We start from the raw sequence: 17,270 nt of genomic DNA on the forward strand, positions 1-17,270 counted from the left end.
CTTTAAACGGTGAGAGGTGCGCACACCAGAGAGGACAGGAATGGCACGAGCTGATGTGTTTGTATAAAATAGTTATTTGACACACAACTCATGTCTTTTCGCACAGAGAGGAGCGGCCTAAAGGCAGTCATAAAGGCAGCCCGGCCAGCCACTCTGAATGTTAACGGAATGTAATTGCAAACCGTGTCTATTTAATATCGGGCTCAAACCCGTTTATCTGCGCTGCTCTCGAGCCGAGGAGTTTCAGCGACAGCAGCTCCTGCCCTCATCGTGTTGTCTGTCTTTTAATGGAATTAGAAACTTGTAGCGCCCAAACGGCTTGAGAGTTAGCAGATGTCCGTACGCCTATTCCCACCAGCTCTTGAGGGGTGATTCTGCGCTTTGATAAAAAAACAAAAAACATGCTATTGCTGGGAACCTTTTCATTAGAGCGAAGGTATTTATTTTAACTCCTGAAGGGCCACACAGTGCAGAGACGCTGCCGATACAGAGCTGGCAGCATCAGCTACACGTTCTCTCCAAAGACACGAGCTCTTGTCATGCCATGTAAATAATGTAACCAATCCAGCGCTGCCAAATGACATTAGTTCAAAGTGATGCGCATCGCTAGTGACAGCAGCCCAACATTGTCAGACACGTCCAGGTTGCAGGAGACAAACCATTATCTAGGTATGTGCCGACACTCAACCAGTGCTGCTGGGTAACGATGGGCATAACCAGCCCAGATATCCGAGTATCACATCCACACACACTGTCAGAGGAAGGGACGTTTAAAAAAACATGGGAGACCAAGGAGTCAACAGAGTGAAACAGAAACGAGCTGGAAATGGAATAAAAGGCGCTTCAAAACCGAGTCACAGAGAGACTAACAAGTCAACAAGTCCCCCGCGCGGTTCATAATACAACATCACAAATGTATTCATTCACAATAGATACACAGAAATTGAGCATATATGCATTATGGATGATATTTATGAAACATAACGACTACAGACTTGGCTGGGTTGAAATCAGAAGTTTAAACCGCGGATGGAAAAGTACAGCCCTCTGCTCAGCTGCTTGGCGCTGTTTGTCAGATGTTTTTTTACTTATGAATATAATCGCTCTGAGGTTCAGCACAGTTTTGATTTAAAGTGGGTCTTTGTATATGTATGTATATAGACTACATTAGACTATCAGACAGGTACAGACCGGCAGACAGATTGAATGATTGATGTCTTAGTTCATGATCTGTTTTAGACTTGTCTGGGGTTCGTGTCTGTATGTTTTACTCGCTCGGTTCTGTTTTTCTTGTTTACTATTGTAGTTCCACTGTGTGAGAAAAGAGGTTAAGGACCTTTAAAACACAACAACCATTTTGAGATAACAAGATGACCGAGAGAAAAACTGAAACCAGACAAACTGAAAATTGGAGACGAGCCATAAAGTCTTTGGTTGAATTTCCAGTGCAGGCCAGACAGGCCAGACTGTAGAATTAGAGATTCATATAGCAGGGTTTTATATCCACCTTCCATCACAGCTACAGGTTGTAAAACAAGAGTAGCCAGAGCAGAAGAGTAGCGCTCTATTAAAAAAACCTTTGCAATATTATTTGTGAGGCCGCTTCCGCCTCCATTTACTTTTAAGTTTGTTCCAATCAAATGTTATTTAACAGCCTTTTTTGGGCAACCAACCTTTCCTGATTAATGAAGCCAAAAGGAAGCTGTTGTATGTATGTTTTATTTTAGTTGTTTTTTAGGAGCACAACAGTTCAATAAAAATAAAAAGATGCCCAAAACTCCAACAAAAATAAAAATCCAGGTGTAAGAAAAACTGTGCACCGCTTAGATTCAAATCTACTCCCGAATATTTTTACTCTCAGTCGCTGCACTAACAGTATGGTAACGGGGTTTTTAAACCCCGGTCCGATCTCGAGAGCGAGGCGTCTGGGTGAAGGCCAGCCAGCGAGAGAAAGACCCGAGTTACTCTGAATGGCTCCTCAAAGCAGGCCCAGCCAACTGGCGCAAAAGATTTCCCATTAAGAGACTGCAGGCAGGTGTCAATTTCAATTTGTCTGGATAATGAAACACTTGGAGAGGAGCTTTGTAGTGCGGGAGCGGAGGGGATTGGACCGGGCCCCGGGAGAGATGCCATAAATCAGCGCTCTCCGGCTGCGCTCTATCCCCCAAATCACCTCTCCTCACCGTCAACGAGGCGATAATCAATACCACGGCCCGGCTGATTAGGGGCCTGACAGATGCGTGTCAGGTGATGAAAATCTACCTCTACAGCAAATATCGACTGCGCGGGAGGACGGCTCTGCTGGGCTGCTTCCTGGCGTCTGAAGCTCTCTGGTTTAATGCTCTCGGTGCACAAGAGGACCGTCTCAGCGGCTCTGACCGAGAGGAGCGTCGGATCAGGAATAGAACTAGATGAAGTAACGCATGAGAAAGACCTAGGAGTCTATGTGGACTCCTCACTTTCTCCATCCAAACAGTGTGGGGAATCAATAAAAAAGGCCAACACAATGCTGGGGTATATTGTCAAAAGTGTAGAATTGAGCACAAGGGCAGTGATGTTCAGACTGTACAATGCACTAGTTAGAGCTCATCTGGATACTGTGGACAGTTCTGGGCTCCACACTTCAAGAAAGATATCGCTGCTCTAGAGGCAGTTCAGAGGAGAGCAACCAGACTTATTCCAGGTCTGAAGGGAAAGTCCTACTGAGAGACTGAGGACCTGAACCTTTTCACCCTGGAACAGAGGAGACTACGTGGGGACTTGATCCAAGTCTTCAAAATCATGAAAGGCATCGACCATATCAAACCAGAGGAGCTTTTCCAGATCAGCAGGGAGACACGCACCCGGGGACACAAATGGAAATTGGGCTTCAAGGCATTCAAGACAGAAAACAGGAGACACTTCTTCACACAGAGAGGCGTCACAATCTGAAAAAACTCCCCAGCGATGTGGCTGAAGAGACAATTTGGGAACATTCAGAAACAGACTGGATAGGATCCTTGATCACTTAGTTATTAATGGACACCAAACGAGCACGATGGGGCGAATGGGCTCCTCTCGATTGGACAGTGTCCTTGTGTTCTTATCTGCTGTCATGCCACCATCCACAAACGAGCCTCGCCCCATGTGTGCCAATCCTGAGAGGCCGTGGATCTTCCCCCTCGAGAACGAACCTGATTGGTCTACAATGCACTTTGGGGGTGGCAAAAGAACTACCACGTGCCAAAAAGGGGTCATGCTGATTTAAAGGTCGGCACGGTAATAACCTCATATTTTTACGGCACTGTGTAACAGTTGTGGCGTGAGGATATGTTATTTCCAAACTTATTTCTCCTCCCAGACCCACCGAACAGCACTCATCTCCCACAACTCATCCATAACGCATGTTTCCCTGCGACCCCTCCAGCTGGAGAAGGAGCTGCCGAGTTATTGACGCAGCCAGGTGTCGGCGAGGAGATGGAGGAGAGCGCTATGTCACTATGTCGCTATGTCACTTCTGTCACTTCTGCAGACGGGGCGACAGAGAGAGGAGGGGAGAGGGGGGTAATAATAAATAACCCTTCATCCCCCTCTCCGCATGAATCGGCCTATCGGTGAGCCGCCCCTCTCCCTCCAAGCCCCGGCACTCAAAACAGACCAGAGAGAGAGGGACAGAGAGCGCTCAGCCCCTGCATTCATTGCTAGTCTTTCCGGGTCCTGATAACATCTTAAATATTTGATAACAAGGCTCTCCCTCTCTCCCACACCTACACCGATAACACGCCGCGCAACGAGGCCGGAGAAGCAGAGACTTCAAGCAAGATATTTGAAGTTCAAGGTGATCTCTGTCTTGTCTCTCTCTCTCTCTCTCTCTCTCTCTCTCTGATGCAAGAAGACAAAGAAAGATGATAGCCCGTTACGACTTCACACAACAGAAACGTGTTGAGGGAATGAATGCTTGTGAGAACGATCATGCTGCCTCTCGGAGCTTGAGTTAAACTGCGAGACAGTGCATCGACCTGCATGTTTTTGGTGAAAGGTAGCGGTGATTCCCTTCATTTGTCGTTGTTTTGTTTGCGTCGTTGTGTGCTCCTACAGGGAGGAGATGCTTCTGCCTTTGTTCACTGTACGTGTTGCCGCCTCAACATGATAATAAAGCAGAAAAAGACCCTGAATCCTTTTTTCGCTGCTTATTTCTTCAAACCTCGAACAGATGTTAAACTGCTTCTCCTCCCATGTTGACAGAGTCGAGGTCTCCTCACAACCATACTAACCCCGGCGCTGTCACTGATTACAGCCGCCTCGCGTTCGGCCCAAAGTTCAGTCTTGTTAACCGTCACGGCGGTGTCGCGGATGGAGGCACGCAACCGAACACTCTCAGACACGGGATTTGGAAATGACAAACGGTTTGCCTCGGAAAGCCATATCAACACAAGTCATAATATTTAGTTTCCAGCAAGTTTTTCCATTCCAGCCGTGCCGCAACCGTATAAAATAGCAATTGTGTCCCACAGGGCGAAAGGAAATGGAAGAAATCATCAAAGCCGATGGTAGATGGTAGCCTTGCAAATTATGGTTATTAGATGTGACTTTATTATGCACGTCTGTTAATTACTAAAAGGCTGCTTTTTAATGTGAAGCCAATGTTCCATGAAGACCCAGTCAATGTGTTTGTATATATATCAACACATGCACACACACATACAGTCACGCACTCACGCGCACACACACACACACACACGCGTGTACACACATACACAGTCACGCAGACACACGTTACTAACACTGACAGTTCTACGATCGTATCCCTATATCCAGTGAAGCTCCCAAACCGATAATGATAAGTAATTAGGTCAGGGCGCGTTTCTGTGTCAGGAGAGATCCCGTTCCCCCTGGCGTGTGGCCACTTTCTCTAGCCATGAGCTGTCAGATTATCTGGAGGTTGACGTTTGCCACCCAGAAAACAATGAATATTTAAAAACACACCTAGTGCCCTTAATGCCTAATCTGCAGCCGCCCGCAGCGCCTAATGCGAGAAACAGGTTGGGAATAGTGTGAGCCATGGATTTATCCCCTCTTGTGGTGCATTTCTTTTTTAACTGTTATATATTTATTCTAAGGTGGCCGATTCGATTGCCAAAAGGGCCCATTCCTGCGATGCACGGTGCTGGTCGGCTGCCAGTTTCAGTGTTTTCATGTTGTTGTTGTTGTCGTTTTCTGGCGCGGTGCTTCTCTGAGGAGATTGGGCTGCAGCTCATTACGAGGGAGAGCGCTCCTTCATTCGCTATTGATTTCCGTGGAAAGTGGAGTGAATGTGGGATTTACGGGATCAGTAACGTTCAGAGTGGGTTCTGCTCCCGGGGGATACAGTAGCCAGCGGCCCGGCTTTGCAGAAACAGGGGATTCTGGGAAAGGCAGAGGACTGCAGTGCAATAGGCCTGACTGAGATACTGCTTGGCAGACGACACACGGTTACAATAAAACATGAACCCTCAGCGCTGAACTGTACATTCAGACATGGACAAACAGAGAAACTGAGACTGGGCAGTCATGCGAAGAGTCACACACATGTCAGATGGAGAAGGTCTTAAACACCCTCTGTAACTCTACCATGGGTCTTCGAAGAACAGGGATCAGCCATTGGACACAGAGCCGTCTCCAGAACACGCAACTCAGACACACAACGGGCCCTTTGGTATCTGTAAAATCACACGAGGGGACGTCTGCGTCAGGGTGGCATCACCAAAACCAGGACCTCACCGAAGCCAACGCCGCCCTGGGCATCATTGCTTTACTGCTCGGCTCGGCTCAGAGCCACAAAGGCATCAATCACAGCGGCTCGGTTCCTGGAGTCGGCCCACTCGCTCCACTCTCCTCTCCCAGTCAACGGCTTCCACCTCCAGCCCTGCGGCGTGGTGAGCCGGCTCAGGAGCAGCGCCGATATTGGATTGGGTAAGACAGCGTGAAGCGGGGCGCAACGCCGCCGGAGATAGGCAAGCAAAATGAAAGTAAGGCTGATTGAAAAACTTTCCGGAGCAGCATGGCGCGCACGGTGTTCGGTGCGGATGTTTCCAGAGCCGACACACCCCTCTCCCACAGGAGTCAGAAGATATTTCCTCACTCCACCGGAGTCCACTCAGTGAGCGTCACTTTATGTGTAGACCATTATTGCCAGCGTACGGACGAATTAACAAACCCATCATGTCTCAGACCTGAGGGATTACGGTGAGAAGCTGTAGGCATCATGTTATACCAGCTCGAGACGTGGCAGAAGGAGTTTTGTATGAGTTTCTGTTTTTTGTGACAACCTAGTGGACTTCATCGCTTATTTCACGTCAAACCACAACACGGCACAATCCTCCACCCCCCTCCTGCGCCGTGTGATTTTACTGCCTGTCTCTAGATCCCGGTGTTTATGGATCGCTACGCTGCGCCGATACTGGGAAACTGACATGGTAGCACTTTTAATATCATTGCAAAATCATTAAACTAAATCACTTTAATTGTTTGTCCTGCCTCTGAGAGCAAGGTGACCATGGCTGGCTCTTATCGGGAGGAGCCCACACTCTGAGCGATGGCATCGATCCGCGCGGCGTCTAATCTCATTACCTGGCCTCTGAGTTATTGAAATGGGCCCCAGTGTGAAGTGAGGTTATGAAAACCGGCCGGTGGAGCTGCTTGTGCACGTCAGTAGAGATTGAGGTCAATCGAATGTGTGGCGGCGCCTCTCAGTTACAGATATTTATTTGCCCGTGAGGTTTTGAAAAGCAAACGAGAGGCGAAGGGAAAGTAAACGCAGAGACCATCCTGGACCCCCAAAAAGCCACCATTACGCTAAACTGGGTTGACGTGTTGTGGGTGTGGGTTAAAAATTCAGAGACGTCATCTTAGAAACATGTTGAGTTGTGCTTTAGTTTCTAATCCCTGTCCTCCGCAAGGACTGAGCGTCTCCTGTGACCCAGCACTTTGACCCAGACCGGTGACCGGGTCTCTGTGTGCTTTACAGACAGTACAGACAGAGAACAATCCCAAAATACAAGCGCACCGCATTACTCATTAGCTCCAAGTGCTACGTGTCTCTAGTTTTGCTGTAATGTCTCGTCTGTTATTAAAAACATTAAACGGCAGGAGCATCTGCAAGGCCGACTGCTCTCTCGGGTATCGAATGATTTCTTGCCCCAAATACAAACTCAGGCTGATCAAAAGCGGAAGAGCGGTACCGCTGTTTCTGCTACAATCTGTTGTGTCTGCATGTTCCTGTCTGCATGCAGCGTTTTTTTTTCACAAACTTTGTGTATAAATGCCTGTCGAACAAGAACAGCTACATTTAATAGCGTCTGGTTGTGTTTCTTCATTCGTAAAGGCAGCAAAAACAGAACTAGGTATGTTTACACGAGAAACAGATCACTGACAAACCACAAATGGACAAAAACATGAGAAAGACTGATTATTTGTGTATTTGCGTACATCAAATTCCTGTCAGACTCTTCTGCACAACGACATCTCCGAAAGCATCCTCATTAAACACCTCTTCGTTGTGCGGCTGTTTAATGTGAAGCTGGAGTATTTATTTAGAAACGAAGGCCCTATTATTCACATCTGCGTGGGAATTAATAAATTAGGGGGGATTGACAGCTCTCAAAATGCTTGTTACTCCACTTAATTGCTTTCTAACGACACTGACAAGTTTAGGAAGGAGGAATGGAATTAACGGACGGCGTTGCGTACGACACAAACGGGTGATGTAACCGGGTCGGAGCGCCAGCGGGAAAACCAATTGAGTGGCTCTCAACGTCCGTGGCCCTGGCCCCCTGCACCCGGTTATGAAACAAACACACAATTGTGCCGTTAAGGAGGAAAAATCTATCCGGATTGGAAACAACAGGCCCAAACCCATCCCGGTCCTAACGAGTGGTCTAGCCCCTTCAGCGCTGACCTGTCCCACATTGCCAGGAAATCGATGGTAATTAAGGGAAGCGCGGGGGCATAATTAACGACTAGGTCACCCTGCAGCAGCCTGCCTGTGTCACTGCTGCCCTCAAAAAACACTGCGGCAAACCCAGACAGACCGCAGAGACCGGACTGTGACTAGCAGCAGGACGGGTTGCTCCGTTTGGATGGTTAACTGGCGAATCTTACCTGGTACTCATTGGGCCAGAACGTGCTCACCGCCAGCTCCACCTGGTGCCACTGCCGCCCGTGGGAGCCCGAGACGTTCCAGACGGGGCTCCCCAGGGGCCCGGTGTTGACCCGCACGTAGGCCCGCAGCGCCCCCGGACTGTGGCCATCGCGGCTGTACAGGAAGTAGCTGAACTGGACGCAGTGCGTGTCGTTCTCACTCAGCGTCTGCAGCAGGAGGTGGGCGCGCTGCCCCGTGGCATGCTGGGAGGAGTTCACAACCATGTAGGATCCTGGGAGACACAAACAAGAGGAGGAAGGTCAAGAAACAGCGGTTCTGTGTGTGCCGACCCGCTATGCCCACATCGGCAGGGCAGTCGCTCCGACGCTGATCTCACAGTGTTGAGAGGAAGCTGATTAAAGGCCAAATTGAGTTCCGTGAACCGCGCTCACCTCGGCGCGATGCTGTGCTGTTATTTCTTTGTTTTTAAAGTCAAAGCATAAACTTATTTGTGACTGTAAACTCACAGCCGTATAAAGCGTATAAAGCTGGGTATGTCCATGCTTTTGAGACTGCTTACTAAATGATTTAATTGGTATCACGTGACACGCAGCGCTGTTTGTGTTAATACCTGTACATGTTCACAAACAGCTGACAAAGGTTACTCAAGATTACCAACAATGCACTCCTGACGCGGCAGGTCAAGGAGAATCGCATAATCAGTCTCTGAGGAAGTGAAAAATCAGGAAACTGGCCAGCAACCTTTCAAAGTCACCGTTTCTCTTTCTGTTTTACTGGAGGTTAAAGAGCGAGAGATTAGAAGGTGTTGCATCAATAATCCCCATCCTCCTCTGAAGCAAATATTTCCTTAGAAGAGAGACTCAAAAGCAAGGACAAGCACTCGACGTGTGTTCATGTGTGTGGAACTGGGTGTGTGTGTGTGTTTGTGCTACGTTTAAGAAATCTCAATCAAGGATAATATGATCTGAAAATGTTCCAAGTTAGCAAACCTCAACCCTGGCTTAAGTCAACATCCTTAGACTGAGCTGCGTTCAGATCTGGACTTTCACAGCCTGGGTGTTGTTGTTTTTGTGGGGGGGGGTGGGGGTTAGTTCACACGTTCTGCATTTCTAATTGATCAATATGGCTTAACTAAGCAAAGCGGACCAAAGCAGCGGCTGAAACAAACCCAACGCACACTTTCACCTCAAACACTATCAGCCAGCAGCAGTTGAACAGAGATCTAAGAGTAACGAGAGGAAGGCTGAAATATACATCCTGTGTATTAAAATATTTCTGATTCGGCGTAATTTGCAACTGTACAGTAAATATAAGGATGTGTGCGAATCAATGACAAGGTCTGAGAGATCTAGGCTTCGCTGCAGGATAAGAGCATGTTACACAGCGCCGGAGACTATGGGAATACACAGTAAACATCGCCGTGCAGAACAGACAGAGGAAAATATACCCAAACAGCAGGATATATACAGTGCAGTTCAATACCAGTTGTGAGTCTGAGCGCTGGCAGCAGACGAGCAGCGATGAAAACTGATTCTGGGTTCGTTAGTGTCGACGGCAGGATTGGCAGCTGCACCAGAAACCACGGAGTACATGTCCTTCTCATTCTGGCTCTGGGATTCATTTCGGCTTTGTTATTATTCTTTCTTACTGTTACCCATTTATACAGCTGAGTTTGTACTGGAGCATTCTGGGTAAAGCATCTCGCTCAAGGGCACAGCAGCAGCAGTGCCACGACCCCACGACCCTCCGCTCCCGAGTCCAGAGCCCTGACCGCGCAGCTCCACACTTTCGAAGGTCAGGCTCTGAAAGGCAGGGTCGCTGACGTTTGTTTTCCCCGAGCCGTTGGTGTGCATCGTGTGTTTGTCTGAAGCAGTCAAGGGCACGGCGAGGACTGGCCTCTCGGCAAACAGAAGGCGCCGCATCGAGATCTATAATCCGAGCAGCTGCTGTGACCCAGCCCTGCCCGCCCCCCCACATTAATCACACAGACATTGTTATTAGACAATAACGGAGGCCGGGCCAGCAGTTAAACAAGAGGGTCGAGGCAAGGAGAGGAATTAATTACAGGTGTGGAAACGCCGGCTCAGCCCACTAACAGCGCAATAATTTAAAATGCCATGGTAATGTGTAGGGGCAACTCGTTCCACCACCAGGGGGCAAGAGAGGAGAGAGAGAGAGAGAGAGAGAGTGTGTCTGGGCAGTCAGACGCCTGACACACGATTAGATCACAAAAGCCCGACACCTGCCACTCACAAAAGCCCTGCTGGCTACACGTCCTTGCAGTTTTTGCGCATGAAATTCCATCCTGAATGAGTTTAGCAACAATGTGATTAAAGTCCGATCAGGTCATCTGGTTTTAAGTCCATTTCTGCCTTGTTTTTCGGTTGTGAAGTTGCTGGGGTTTATCGCACAGTTGTGGGCAGCACTGGATTGTGGCGCAGGGCACTATGGGTGATTAGTTTCCTACTGCAGCTGCCTGTGCCAAGTGCTGATGCTATTCTGTCTCCGTCTTTGTTATGGCGCGTCGGGGAATGATTACCTGTGCGCAGTATCGCTCCTCACCTCTTCCAGTGCCCCTGACCACATGACAGATTGGGATCTCAAACGAGTCCGACCCAATTACCCGTGCCACCGAGATGAGATCGCACGACGCCCGCGCCTATGGAGAATGGAAGGAGTCAACTTCAGAAAAGCACCAGATAGATATCAGATTGAGGTGAAGGGATACCGGCCTGATCTCTTTCGCAGGAGCCTTTATTTACGGCTGCGGGTGAAGCGGCTTCAATCGGCGAGGTTTCAATCACATCAGCGCGGGGAGAAGCAAGCCGATCCGGAGGAGTAGGGGGCCGTGGTGCCGAGTCATGGGGCGTTGAACGCGGCTGACGCAGAACAGACCCGGACGAGAAGGGGCTGCAAGATCTGAGAGCATATCTGTACATGAACAGGGCTCTGCTGGCCAATGGGAAGGTGAGGCCTTTTCACTGTGTCTTGCCCTTTGAAGTTTTCAGTTTTTCAAAGTTTAAATCGGACCACACAGCAGAAAGCACCAGGACTGATTGATTAAATAAATATCAGTCTTCTTCATCTGGTTGTAAACCTACATAAACCACAATTTAAGTGGGAACACATGAAACACTAGGAATAATGTCCGTATATGAACCGCCTCTTATTCCCACAGAGTGAATCCAGTTTTCTCTCTTTGTTTTCCATTTCATCCTATATGTAGACTTTGAGCCGCTCTGCTCTCCAGTGGGAAGAGTAAAACCAAATCGGCCCGGCTCCGTTCACTGCAGGGTCTGCCGGCATCGCGGGTCGGGCAGGAGGTACGAGTCTCGCTGACCCCACGCGTGTCCGAGGCGCTCTCCTCACATTCGCTACAAGTCTGCAAACAAATAGCTACACTTTACAGAGTGACACACATGACTAACAGGCAGCGCTCATTCCACACCATTACTCAGAACCGCTCAGGTCCGTATTGATCCCGCACAGCCCCCCCGTGCTCTCCAGATGGCAGTGATTTGCGGCCATCCTTTCCAAGGCGCTCAGGAGAAACCGCCTGCTGCGCCAGGGAGAGCGGTTCTGGGTGCTTGAGCAATAATGTTTCTCATTAGCATGTTTAATTACACCCACATCTCAGTGGCTGAGACGCACGGAGGCAGAGCGCAATATTCTGGCGCTCCCCGAGGCACTTTAACAGATAATGGGCTGAGCCATTACACGCCCTGCACTGGAACCGTGAACCTGGGGAGGCCTGGCTCCAATCCCCTCTCCATCGGTGGTGCCGAGGTGGCCGGGCCATGCCAGAGTAGGACTGGGTTGCACTAGGGAAGCATGTTCACCGACTGGGCATCTGCAGGACAGTGTGAGACGAGATGCACTCTCTCTTCCACACATTGATCACACGTGTGAACAGAACCGCCGCACCTCGGCAAGCGCGCTACAAAAGGACAGTGAAAGGAAGTTGCTCCCGCAGATGCTCTCAGACGCAGGGCGCCAGATGTCTCCAGATTGCCGCCAGAACTCCCCTCGATGAAGCGCACAGACCAGGGCACACAATGGCAAGATTCACAAAGTCAGGAGCCTCTCGAACTGGGTCAGCCCTTTGTTTTGCCTCTTCTCTCTTTCCGTCATCCGTCTAACTGACATTAATAGGATCTAAACAGAATAAAAAACATGATTTTTTCCCCTCTTCTTTTTAAATAAACACCTCCAGCTCCCCACAACGCGCCGGTCTCCTCCACACAGCTGCGCCGGCTGTCAGCGTCCGTCTCCCTGACATGAGCGCCTCTCTGCTGCAGACGCGAGGGGAATCGCTGAGCTGCTCGCACTACTTGGAAAGTTTTAATTGCTCCCGTTTGACAGCGTTTTGCAGGCCTGGGGAGGGGGGGTGCAACCTTGAAGCCAATCATTCATTATAGCGTCCTGGAGAAACTCAACTCCCTGAAAGAATATTAGAAAAGGCCCGTCTTTTACACGCACTGCAACGGATACACACACAAGCACACGCAGGAGAAACAGTCAAAATAAGGTGACAGAGTGGCAGTCCTGCCAGGATGCATTGTGGGACTTCATTCTCCATTGCTTGTTTGTTTTTCTTTCATTCTTCCTCTGACTGTTTAAAATCAAACAGGACGGGTCCACTTTCCTTCCTCTATTCCAGTTTCTGCCAAAAACGTAGCCACCCGGGCTTGATAATCGCTCTCTCTCGATGCAGAAAGTGGTAGATTTAATAAGCCTACCTTTTGTTTTCACTCATTTCTTTCAAACAGGATACCAATGTTTTTACATGCGGCAGAAAAGTCAGTTTCAGCTGATTTAATTCATCCGGCCGAGTATTTGGACAGCGTGTGTTTTCCTGCACCGCTTAAATGCCGCAATAAAGATAACGAGATGTTAACGACCTGCCACCAGGGAAGGAGAATACGCTGAGGAACAATATTGTGGTTGAACTGTGGGGAGTTTACCAAATAAAAACATTTGTTTCCGCACACAACACTTGTTTCTTCGGAGCTTGAGATACAATGAAAACGACAGCGTTGGGGAAACGGACCGTTCCCATATTGCGATGCACGTCTCTTCCTGATATCAGGCTGCATGACATCATCACTCATTAAGTCCGCGCTCGGCCGAGACGAGATGAATGCTGAGCTCGGAGGTGCAGCCCGGCCGGTGCGGAGAAGCGATTAATCAATATCTACAAGTGTTAGAAAGGCCGTTCGTACGTCCACCTGTTCCCACGTCCACCTGTTCCCAAACGTGTTCAGTGGCCCCCGTGCCTCTCGCTGAGGGATAGGAAACGTTCACAAATGTAACAGTGTGTTGAAAAGATACGAAAAAGTATCCGAGAATAACCTGTCATGATCCGAAGAGTCTGCTTAATAAGAAAAATAACATTAAACCAAAAATATGAACACCTTTAATTGTTCATTTTCACTTCATTTAGAAAAGTAATCTCACTTCTCAAAACAGGACGTCTGCTGCCGGGCTGGTGTTCCACACAGATTGAAAAACAACAACATGATTAATAAAAAAAAAGTGCATCTAAGGAAGATAATTATAAAAACACTATTCTAAAATCAGATATGTTCTTCTATTCCAGGTTTCTAATTAGACTAATTAGATTACCTGCAAAAAATTGTTATTTTTCGCTTAAAACAGGACAGATAAACTTGCTAAATGTAATGTTTTGTGTTGGTGCGGCAAACCAGATATTATTTTGCCAAACGAAGTGAAAAGAGCAGTTAAAGGTGTTGAATATTTTGCAGAAAAGTGAGTCATGTTCTCCTATATAAAAAAAAGATAATTATAGTATCCCTTTGGCATGTGATTGTGTTGTACATGTTGTTTTCCGCGTGTTTCCCGCTGGCGTGTGGACTGCGGCTCAGAGGAGGACACCCCAGGAACAGGCGTGAGGGAAGAGAGAATCTAAAAGTACCGGCACCAGCACACACAACCGACACGCCTCCGATCTGCGGCCCCCGTATGAGTTCATCAGGGGGCGAGACACACGATATCATAGCCGCCATAGGGACGTGTTTTTATGTCCCCTTTTCATGTCTCTGGACAGCGCAACACACTGAAACCCTGCCTGCAATATTTTCAGAGCTGGTGGGCGACTTTGCATTTGAGAGCGAAGGAGTAACCAAACATTATATTCCAAGGCAAGCTGCCCATAATCTTCCCAACGGGCTGCTTTCCCTGGCAATCAAGCACACGCCAGCAGGACTGTGTAGAACTTCTCTTTCCCCCAGACTCGTCTTTCCCGCGGTTTTGTCCCGAAGGGCAATGACAGAAAAACCTCCCCAGTCTCTCCCCCAGAGAAGAGGCAGGCAGCGCCGGGAGTTAAGCGGGAGGAGACGTTCAGTAAGTAGCACAGAAAGAGAGTTAAACCGAGGGCTGGAGTAGGAAAGGGGGTAGAAGATCGGGACGGTGACATTAAACTCTGTATATTCACTGCAATCACTCGTAGGCCTCCAAATAGGTCTGTAGAATATAGACGACTCATTCGGGGGAAGAGGAATCCACACACTGACTTATCTGCAGACCTTTTATTCGGTCTAGAAATTCATATAGGATGCTGGGTGACATTCAATGGCAGTTTGGAGACCCATCGAGAACAGGGACATGCAAATTGGACAAAACAAACCATCCACATGGCTTGCGTCTGAATCCTTCTCTGTTAGCGTGGGAACCGTTTCCAGCGCCACTCGGTCGAACACACCCCCCTGCACTCCAGAATAATTATAATGAAGAATTCGAAATGCCACAGTCCTAGAGCAAACCTAGAATTACCCAAACCAACGACACGCTGTACTGTCACAGCTGTTTACAGCAGGAGAGTGCCAGTTCACTACATCTCAGCACCACAAGCCTGCACTGTGTCATATGACATCGCACTGAGGATGAGGTCACTCGTTACATCATAGTGACATCACTGCTGATAGGAGGTTTAATATTCGACTCAAAGCATACATGAGTAGAAGGTATGATCTGCTTACAGTCTTAAAACATGCATATATTCATGTTCACTAGAAAAACATTTAAATAAACTTTGAGAGGTGTGCTGTGGTGAGTTCCTGCTGTGTACCGCAGCACTGTAACTGTTTTCAATGATTTTCTACAAAGAAAAGGGCAGTGGAGTCTTTTTTGACTCACGGACTCATCACTGCTTCGTCAGTCGGGCCCTCGGAGCTCAGCTGTTCAGAGGACCCTTCTCAAGCGACTCATCAACAGCCCTCTAGTGGCCAGAGATGAAATTTAAATGAAGAAATATAGAACCAGCCATCACAATAATCATGGCAGCCCTACAGGGCATTCAGTTAAAGTCTCTGGGTTGGATTAAAAAAAACTCAAACTTTTCTGTTAAAGTGTGGTCAGTACAAGGCAATGAACTGCTGTTGATGACAAACAAGGCAAATGTGGTTTAAAGGTGTCAAACAGCTCAAAACAAATCTCAAATAAAAATGCAAAGCCCAGCCCTGGATTAATCAGTCATTTATATTGTTTTATTGTTCACAAGAAGTGTGTTATAATGAGAAACCTTGCCCATCTTTTTAGGGATATTCAAGCAATGAACTGCTGGCCTTTTCGCTGATCTTCTCCTTTTCAAATCAATCAGCTGCAGTTTGCAACAGAAAGAAAGAAAAAAATGACATTAACCTGAGAGAAAAGCTAGAAACGCTTCATGTCGACTAACTGCACGGCCGCTCAGAAGCCCGACTCGACCCCGCAGTCGGCTGCCCTCGGAGAGCACAGTGACTTCTACAGCAGGAAGTGAAGTGATCCGTGAAGTCAGATTCACTAACCAGACTTTATAAAAAAGAAAAGCCTTTCCCAGCTCAATCTGTTATTGTTTCTCTTTCTCTCCGGGGTTCAGCGATGCGTGAACAGAGCGACACCTCCCAGCCGCGTTATCGCTGAGGATCCGGGCCGGCAGACCTCTCGGGGATTAATGATCGGCGTGGAGATGAATTCTATCACAGGCCTTTATCAAACGATCACACTTCGCTCCCGCCGACAGGAAGTTCGAGTTGGAAACGTCAGGATGTTTCACACGGGAGTCGCTCTATACTTACCCTGACAAGGTTTTTTTTTTTAGTTTACACCAATAGCATGATTTTGAAAAGGTGTAAAACAGGAATTAGAAAATGCAAAGTCTTTTCTAAAACCTCATTTGGGTTGACTCCTTTCAAAGGGGTATAAAAGCTGTGCCTTAAAATCTAGAAACAATGTGATTTGGGTCCATAATGACTTTAAAATCCTGTGGAAATCATTGGAAATCACACAAACACTTTGTGAAACCCCCTGTAGTCTATATTCTTGTTAATAGACCTCTGCTCTGAGCAAATCAAACCACAGTTTAGTTTATAAGTAGTAGAGAATGGCATCAGACACGAAATTCAGCTTTTAAAGTGGTATATTTTCCCTTCTCACTGCCTCGTCCCTGCTGATCTGTTACGAACACTTGTATTCGGTGCACAAACACTTTTATGGAGTCATCTTATATTTATTGCTATACTATGAATGGACACAAAAACATACAAACAGGCAAACACACACACACACACACACACACACACACACACACACACACACACACACGGACACACGCATCCATGCAGACACACACACACACTGCACCTGACATCTTTATAAAGCCATAAAAAAAGCACATCCACTTTCCAGTGACCCGGCCAAGGACACATGAACATACATAACAATATCAGGACAGATCGAGAACATCGTAATTCATACAGCGTGTTACAGCGCCGGGCTGCGTGTCACAGACGTGTGCGATTCCATCTACAGTACGTTAGAGAGAGAGAGGTGGGGAGAAGGAGAGGGAGAGAGAGGGGAGGGAGAAGAGAGGGAGAGAGAGCGCACAAGGACAGAAACATGTGTGGACACTTTTTCTTTTCTTTTTCATACGACTTGACCTTTGACAGTGTTTTGTTCGCTGTGATAATAAGGCTCGAGTTATTATAAAAAAAGAGAGAAGAATCGATATATTTTTCTCTTTCTTTAAAGGGTGCTTCATGTCTCAGTTTCCATCACTCTGTGTATCCCTGCCTCGTGTCCTATCCCTCCCCGACTGCACTCAGTTCTCCGCGCCTCTCGTCTCGTCTGGCGCTGGATCAGTTGGCTTTTAGAG

The 17,270-nt window shown here is 47.9% G+C and overlaps 1 protein-coding gene across 5 annotated transcripts in view; it reads right to left on the reverse strand.

The window, feature by feature from the left end:
- The window catches only part of ptprub (protein tyrosine phosphatase receptor type Ub), a 185,095-nt gene that overhangs the window by 82,770 nt on the left and 85,055 nt on the right, over positions 1-17,270 (reverse strand). For all 5 annotated transcript variants that reach the window (XM_066717710.1, XM_066717709.1, XM_066717713.1 and 2 more), the window contains exon 3: positions 8,119-8,390. In XM_066717710.1, the coding sequence (XP_066573807.1) occupies positions 8,119-8,390 (272 nt within the window). The remainder of the gene's footprint in view (positions 1-8,118; positions 8,391-17,270) is intronic.

Source organism: Amia ocellicauda, chromosome 11 (assembly GCF_036373705.1).
Source record: "Amia ocellicauda isolate fAmiCal2 chromosome 11, fAmiCal2.hap1, whole genome shotgun sequence".
Classification (NCBI taxonomy): domain Eukaryota; kingdom Metazoa; phylum Chordata; class Actinopteri; order Amiiformes; family Amiidae; genus Amia; species Amia ocellicauda.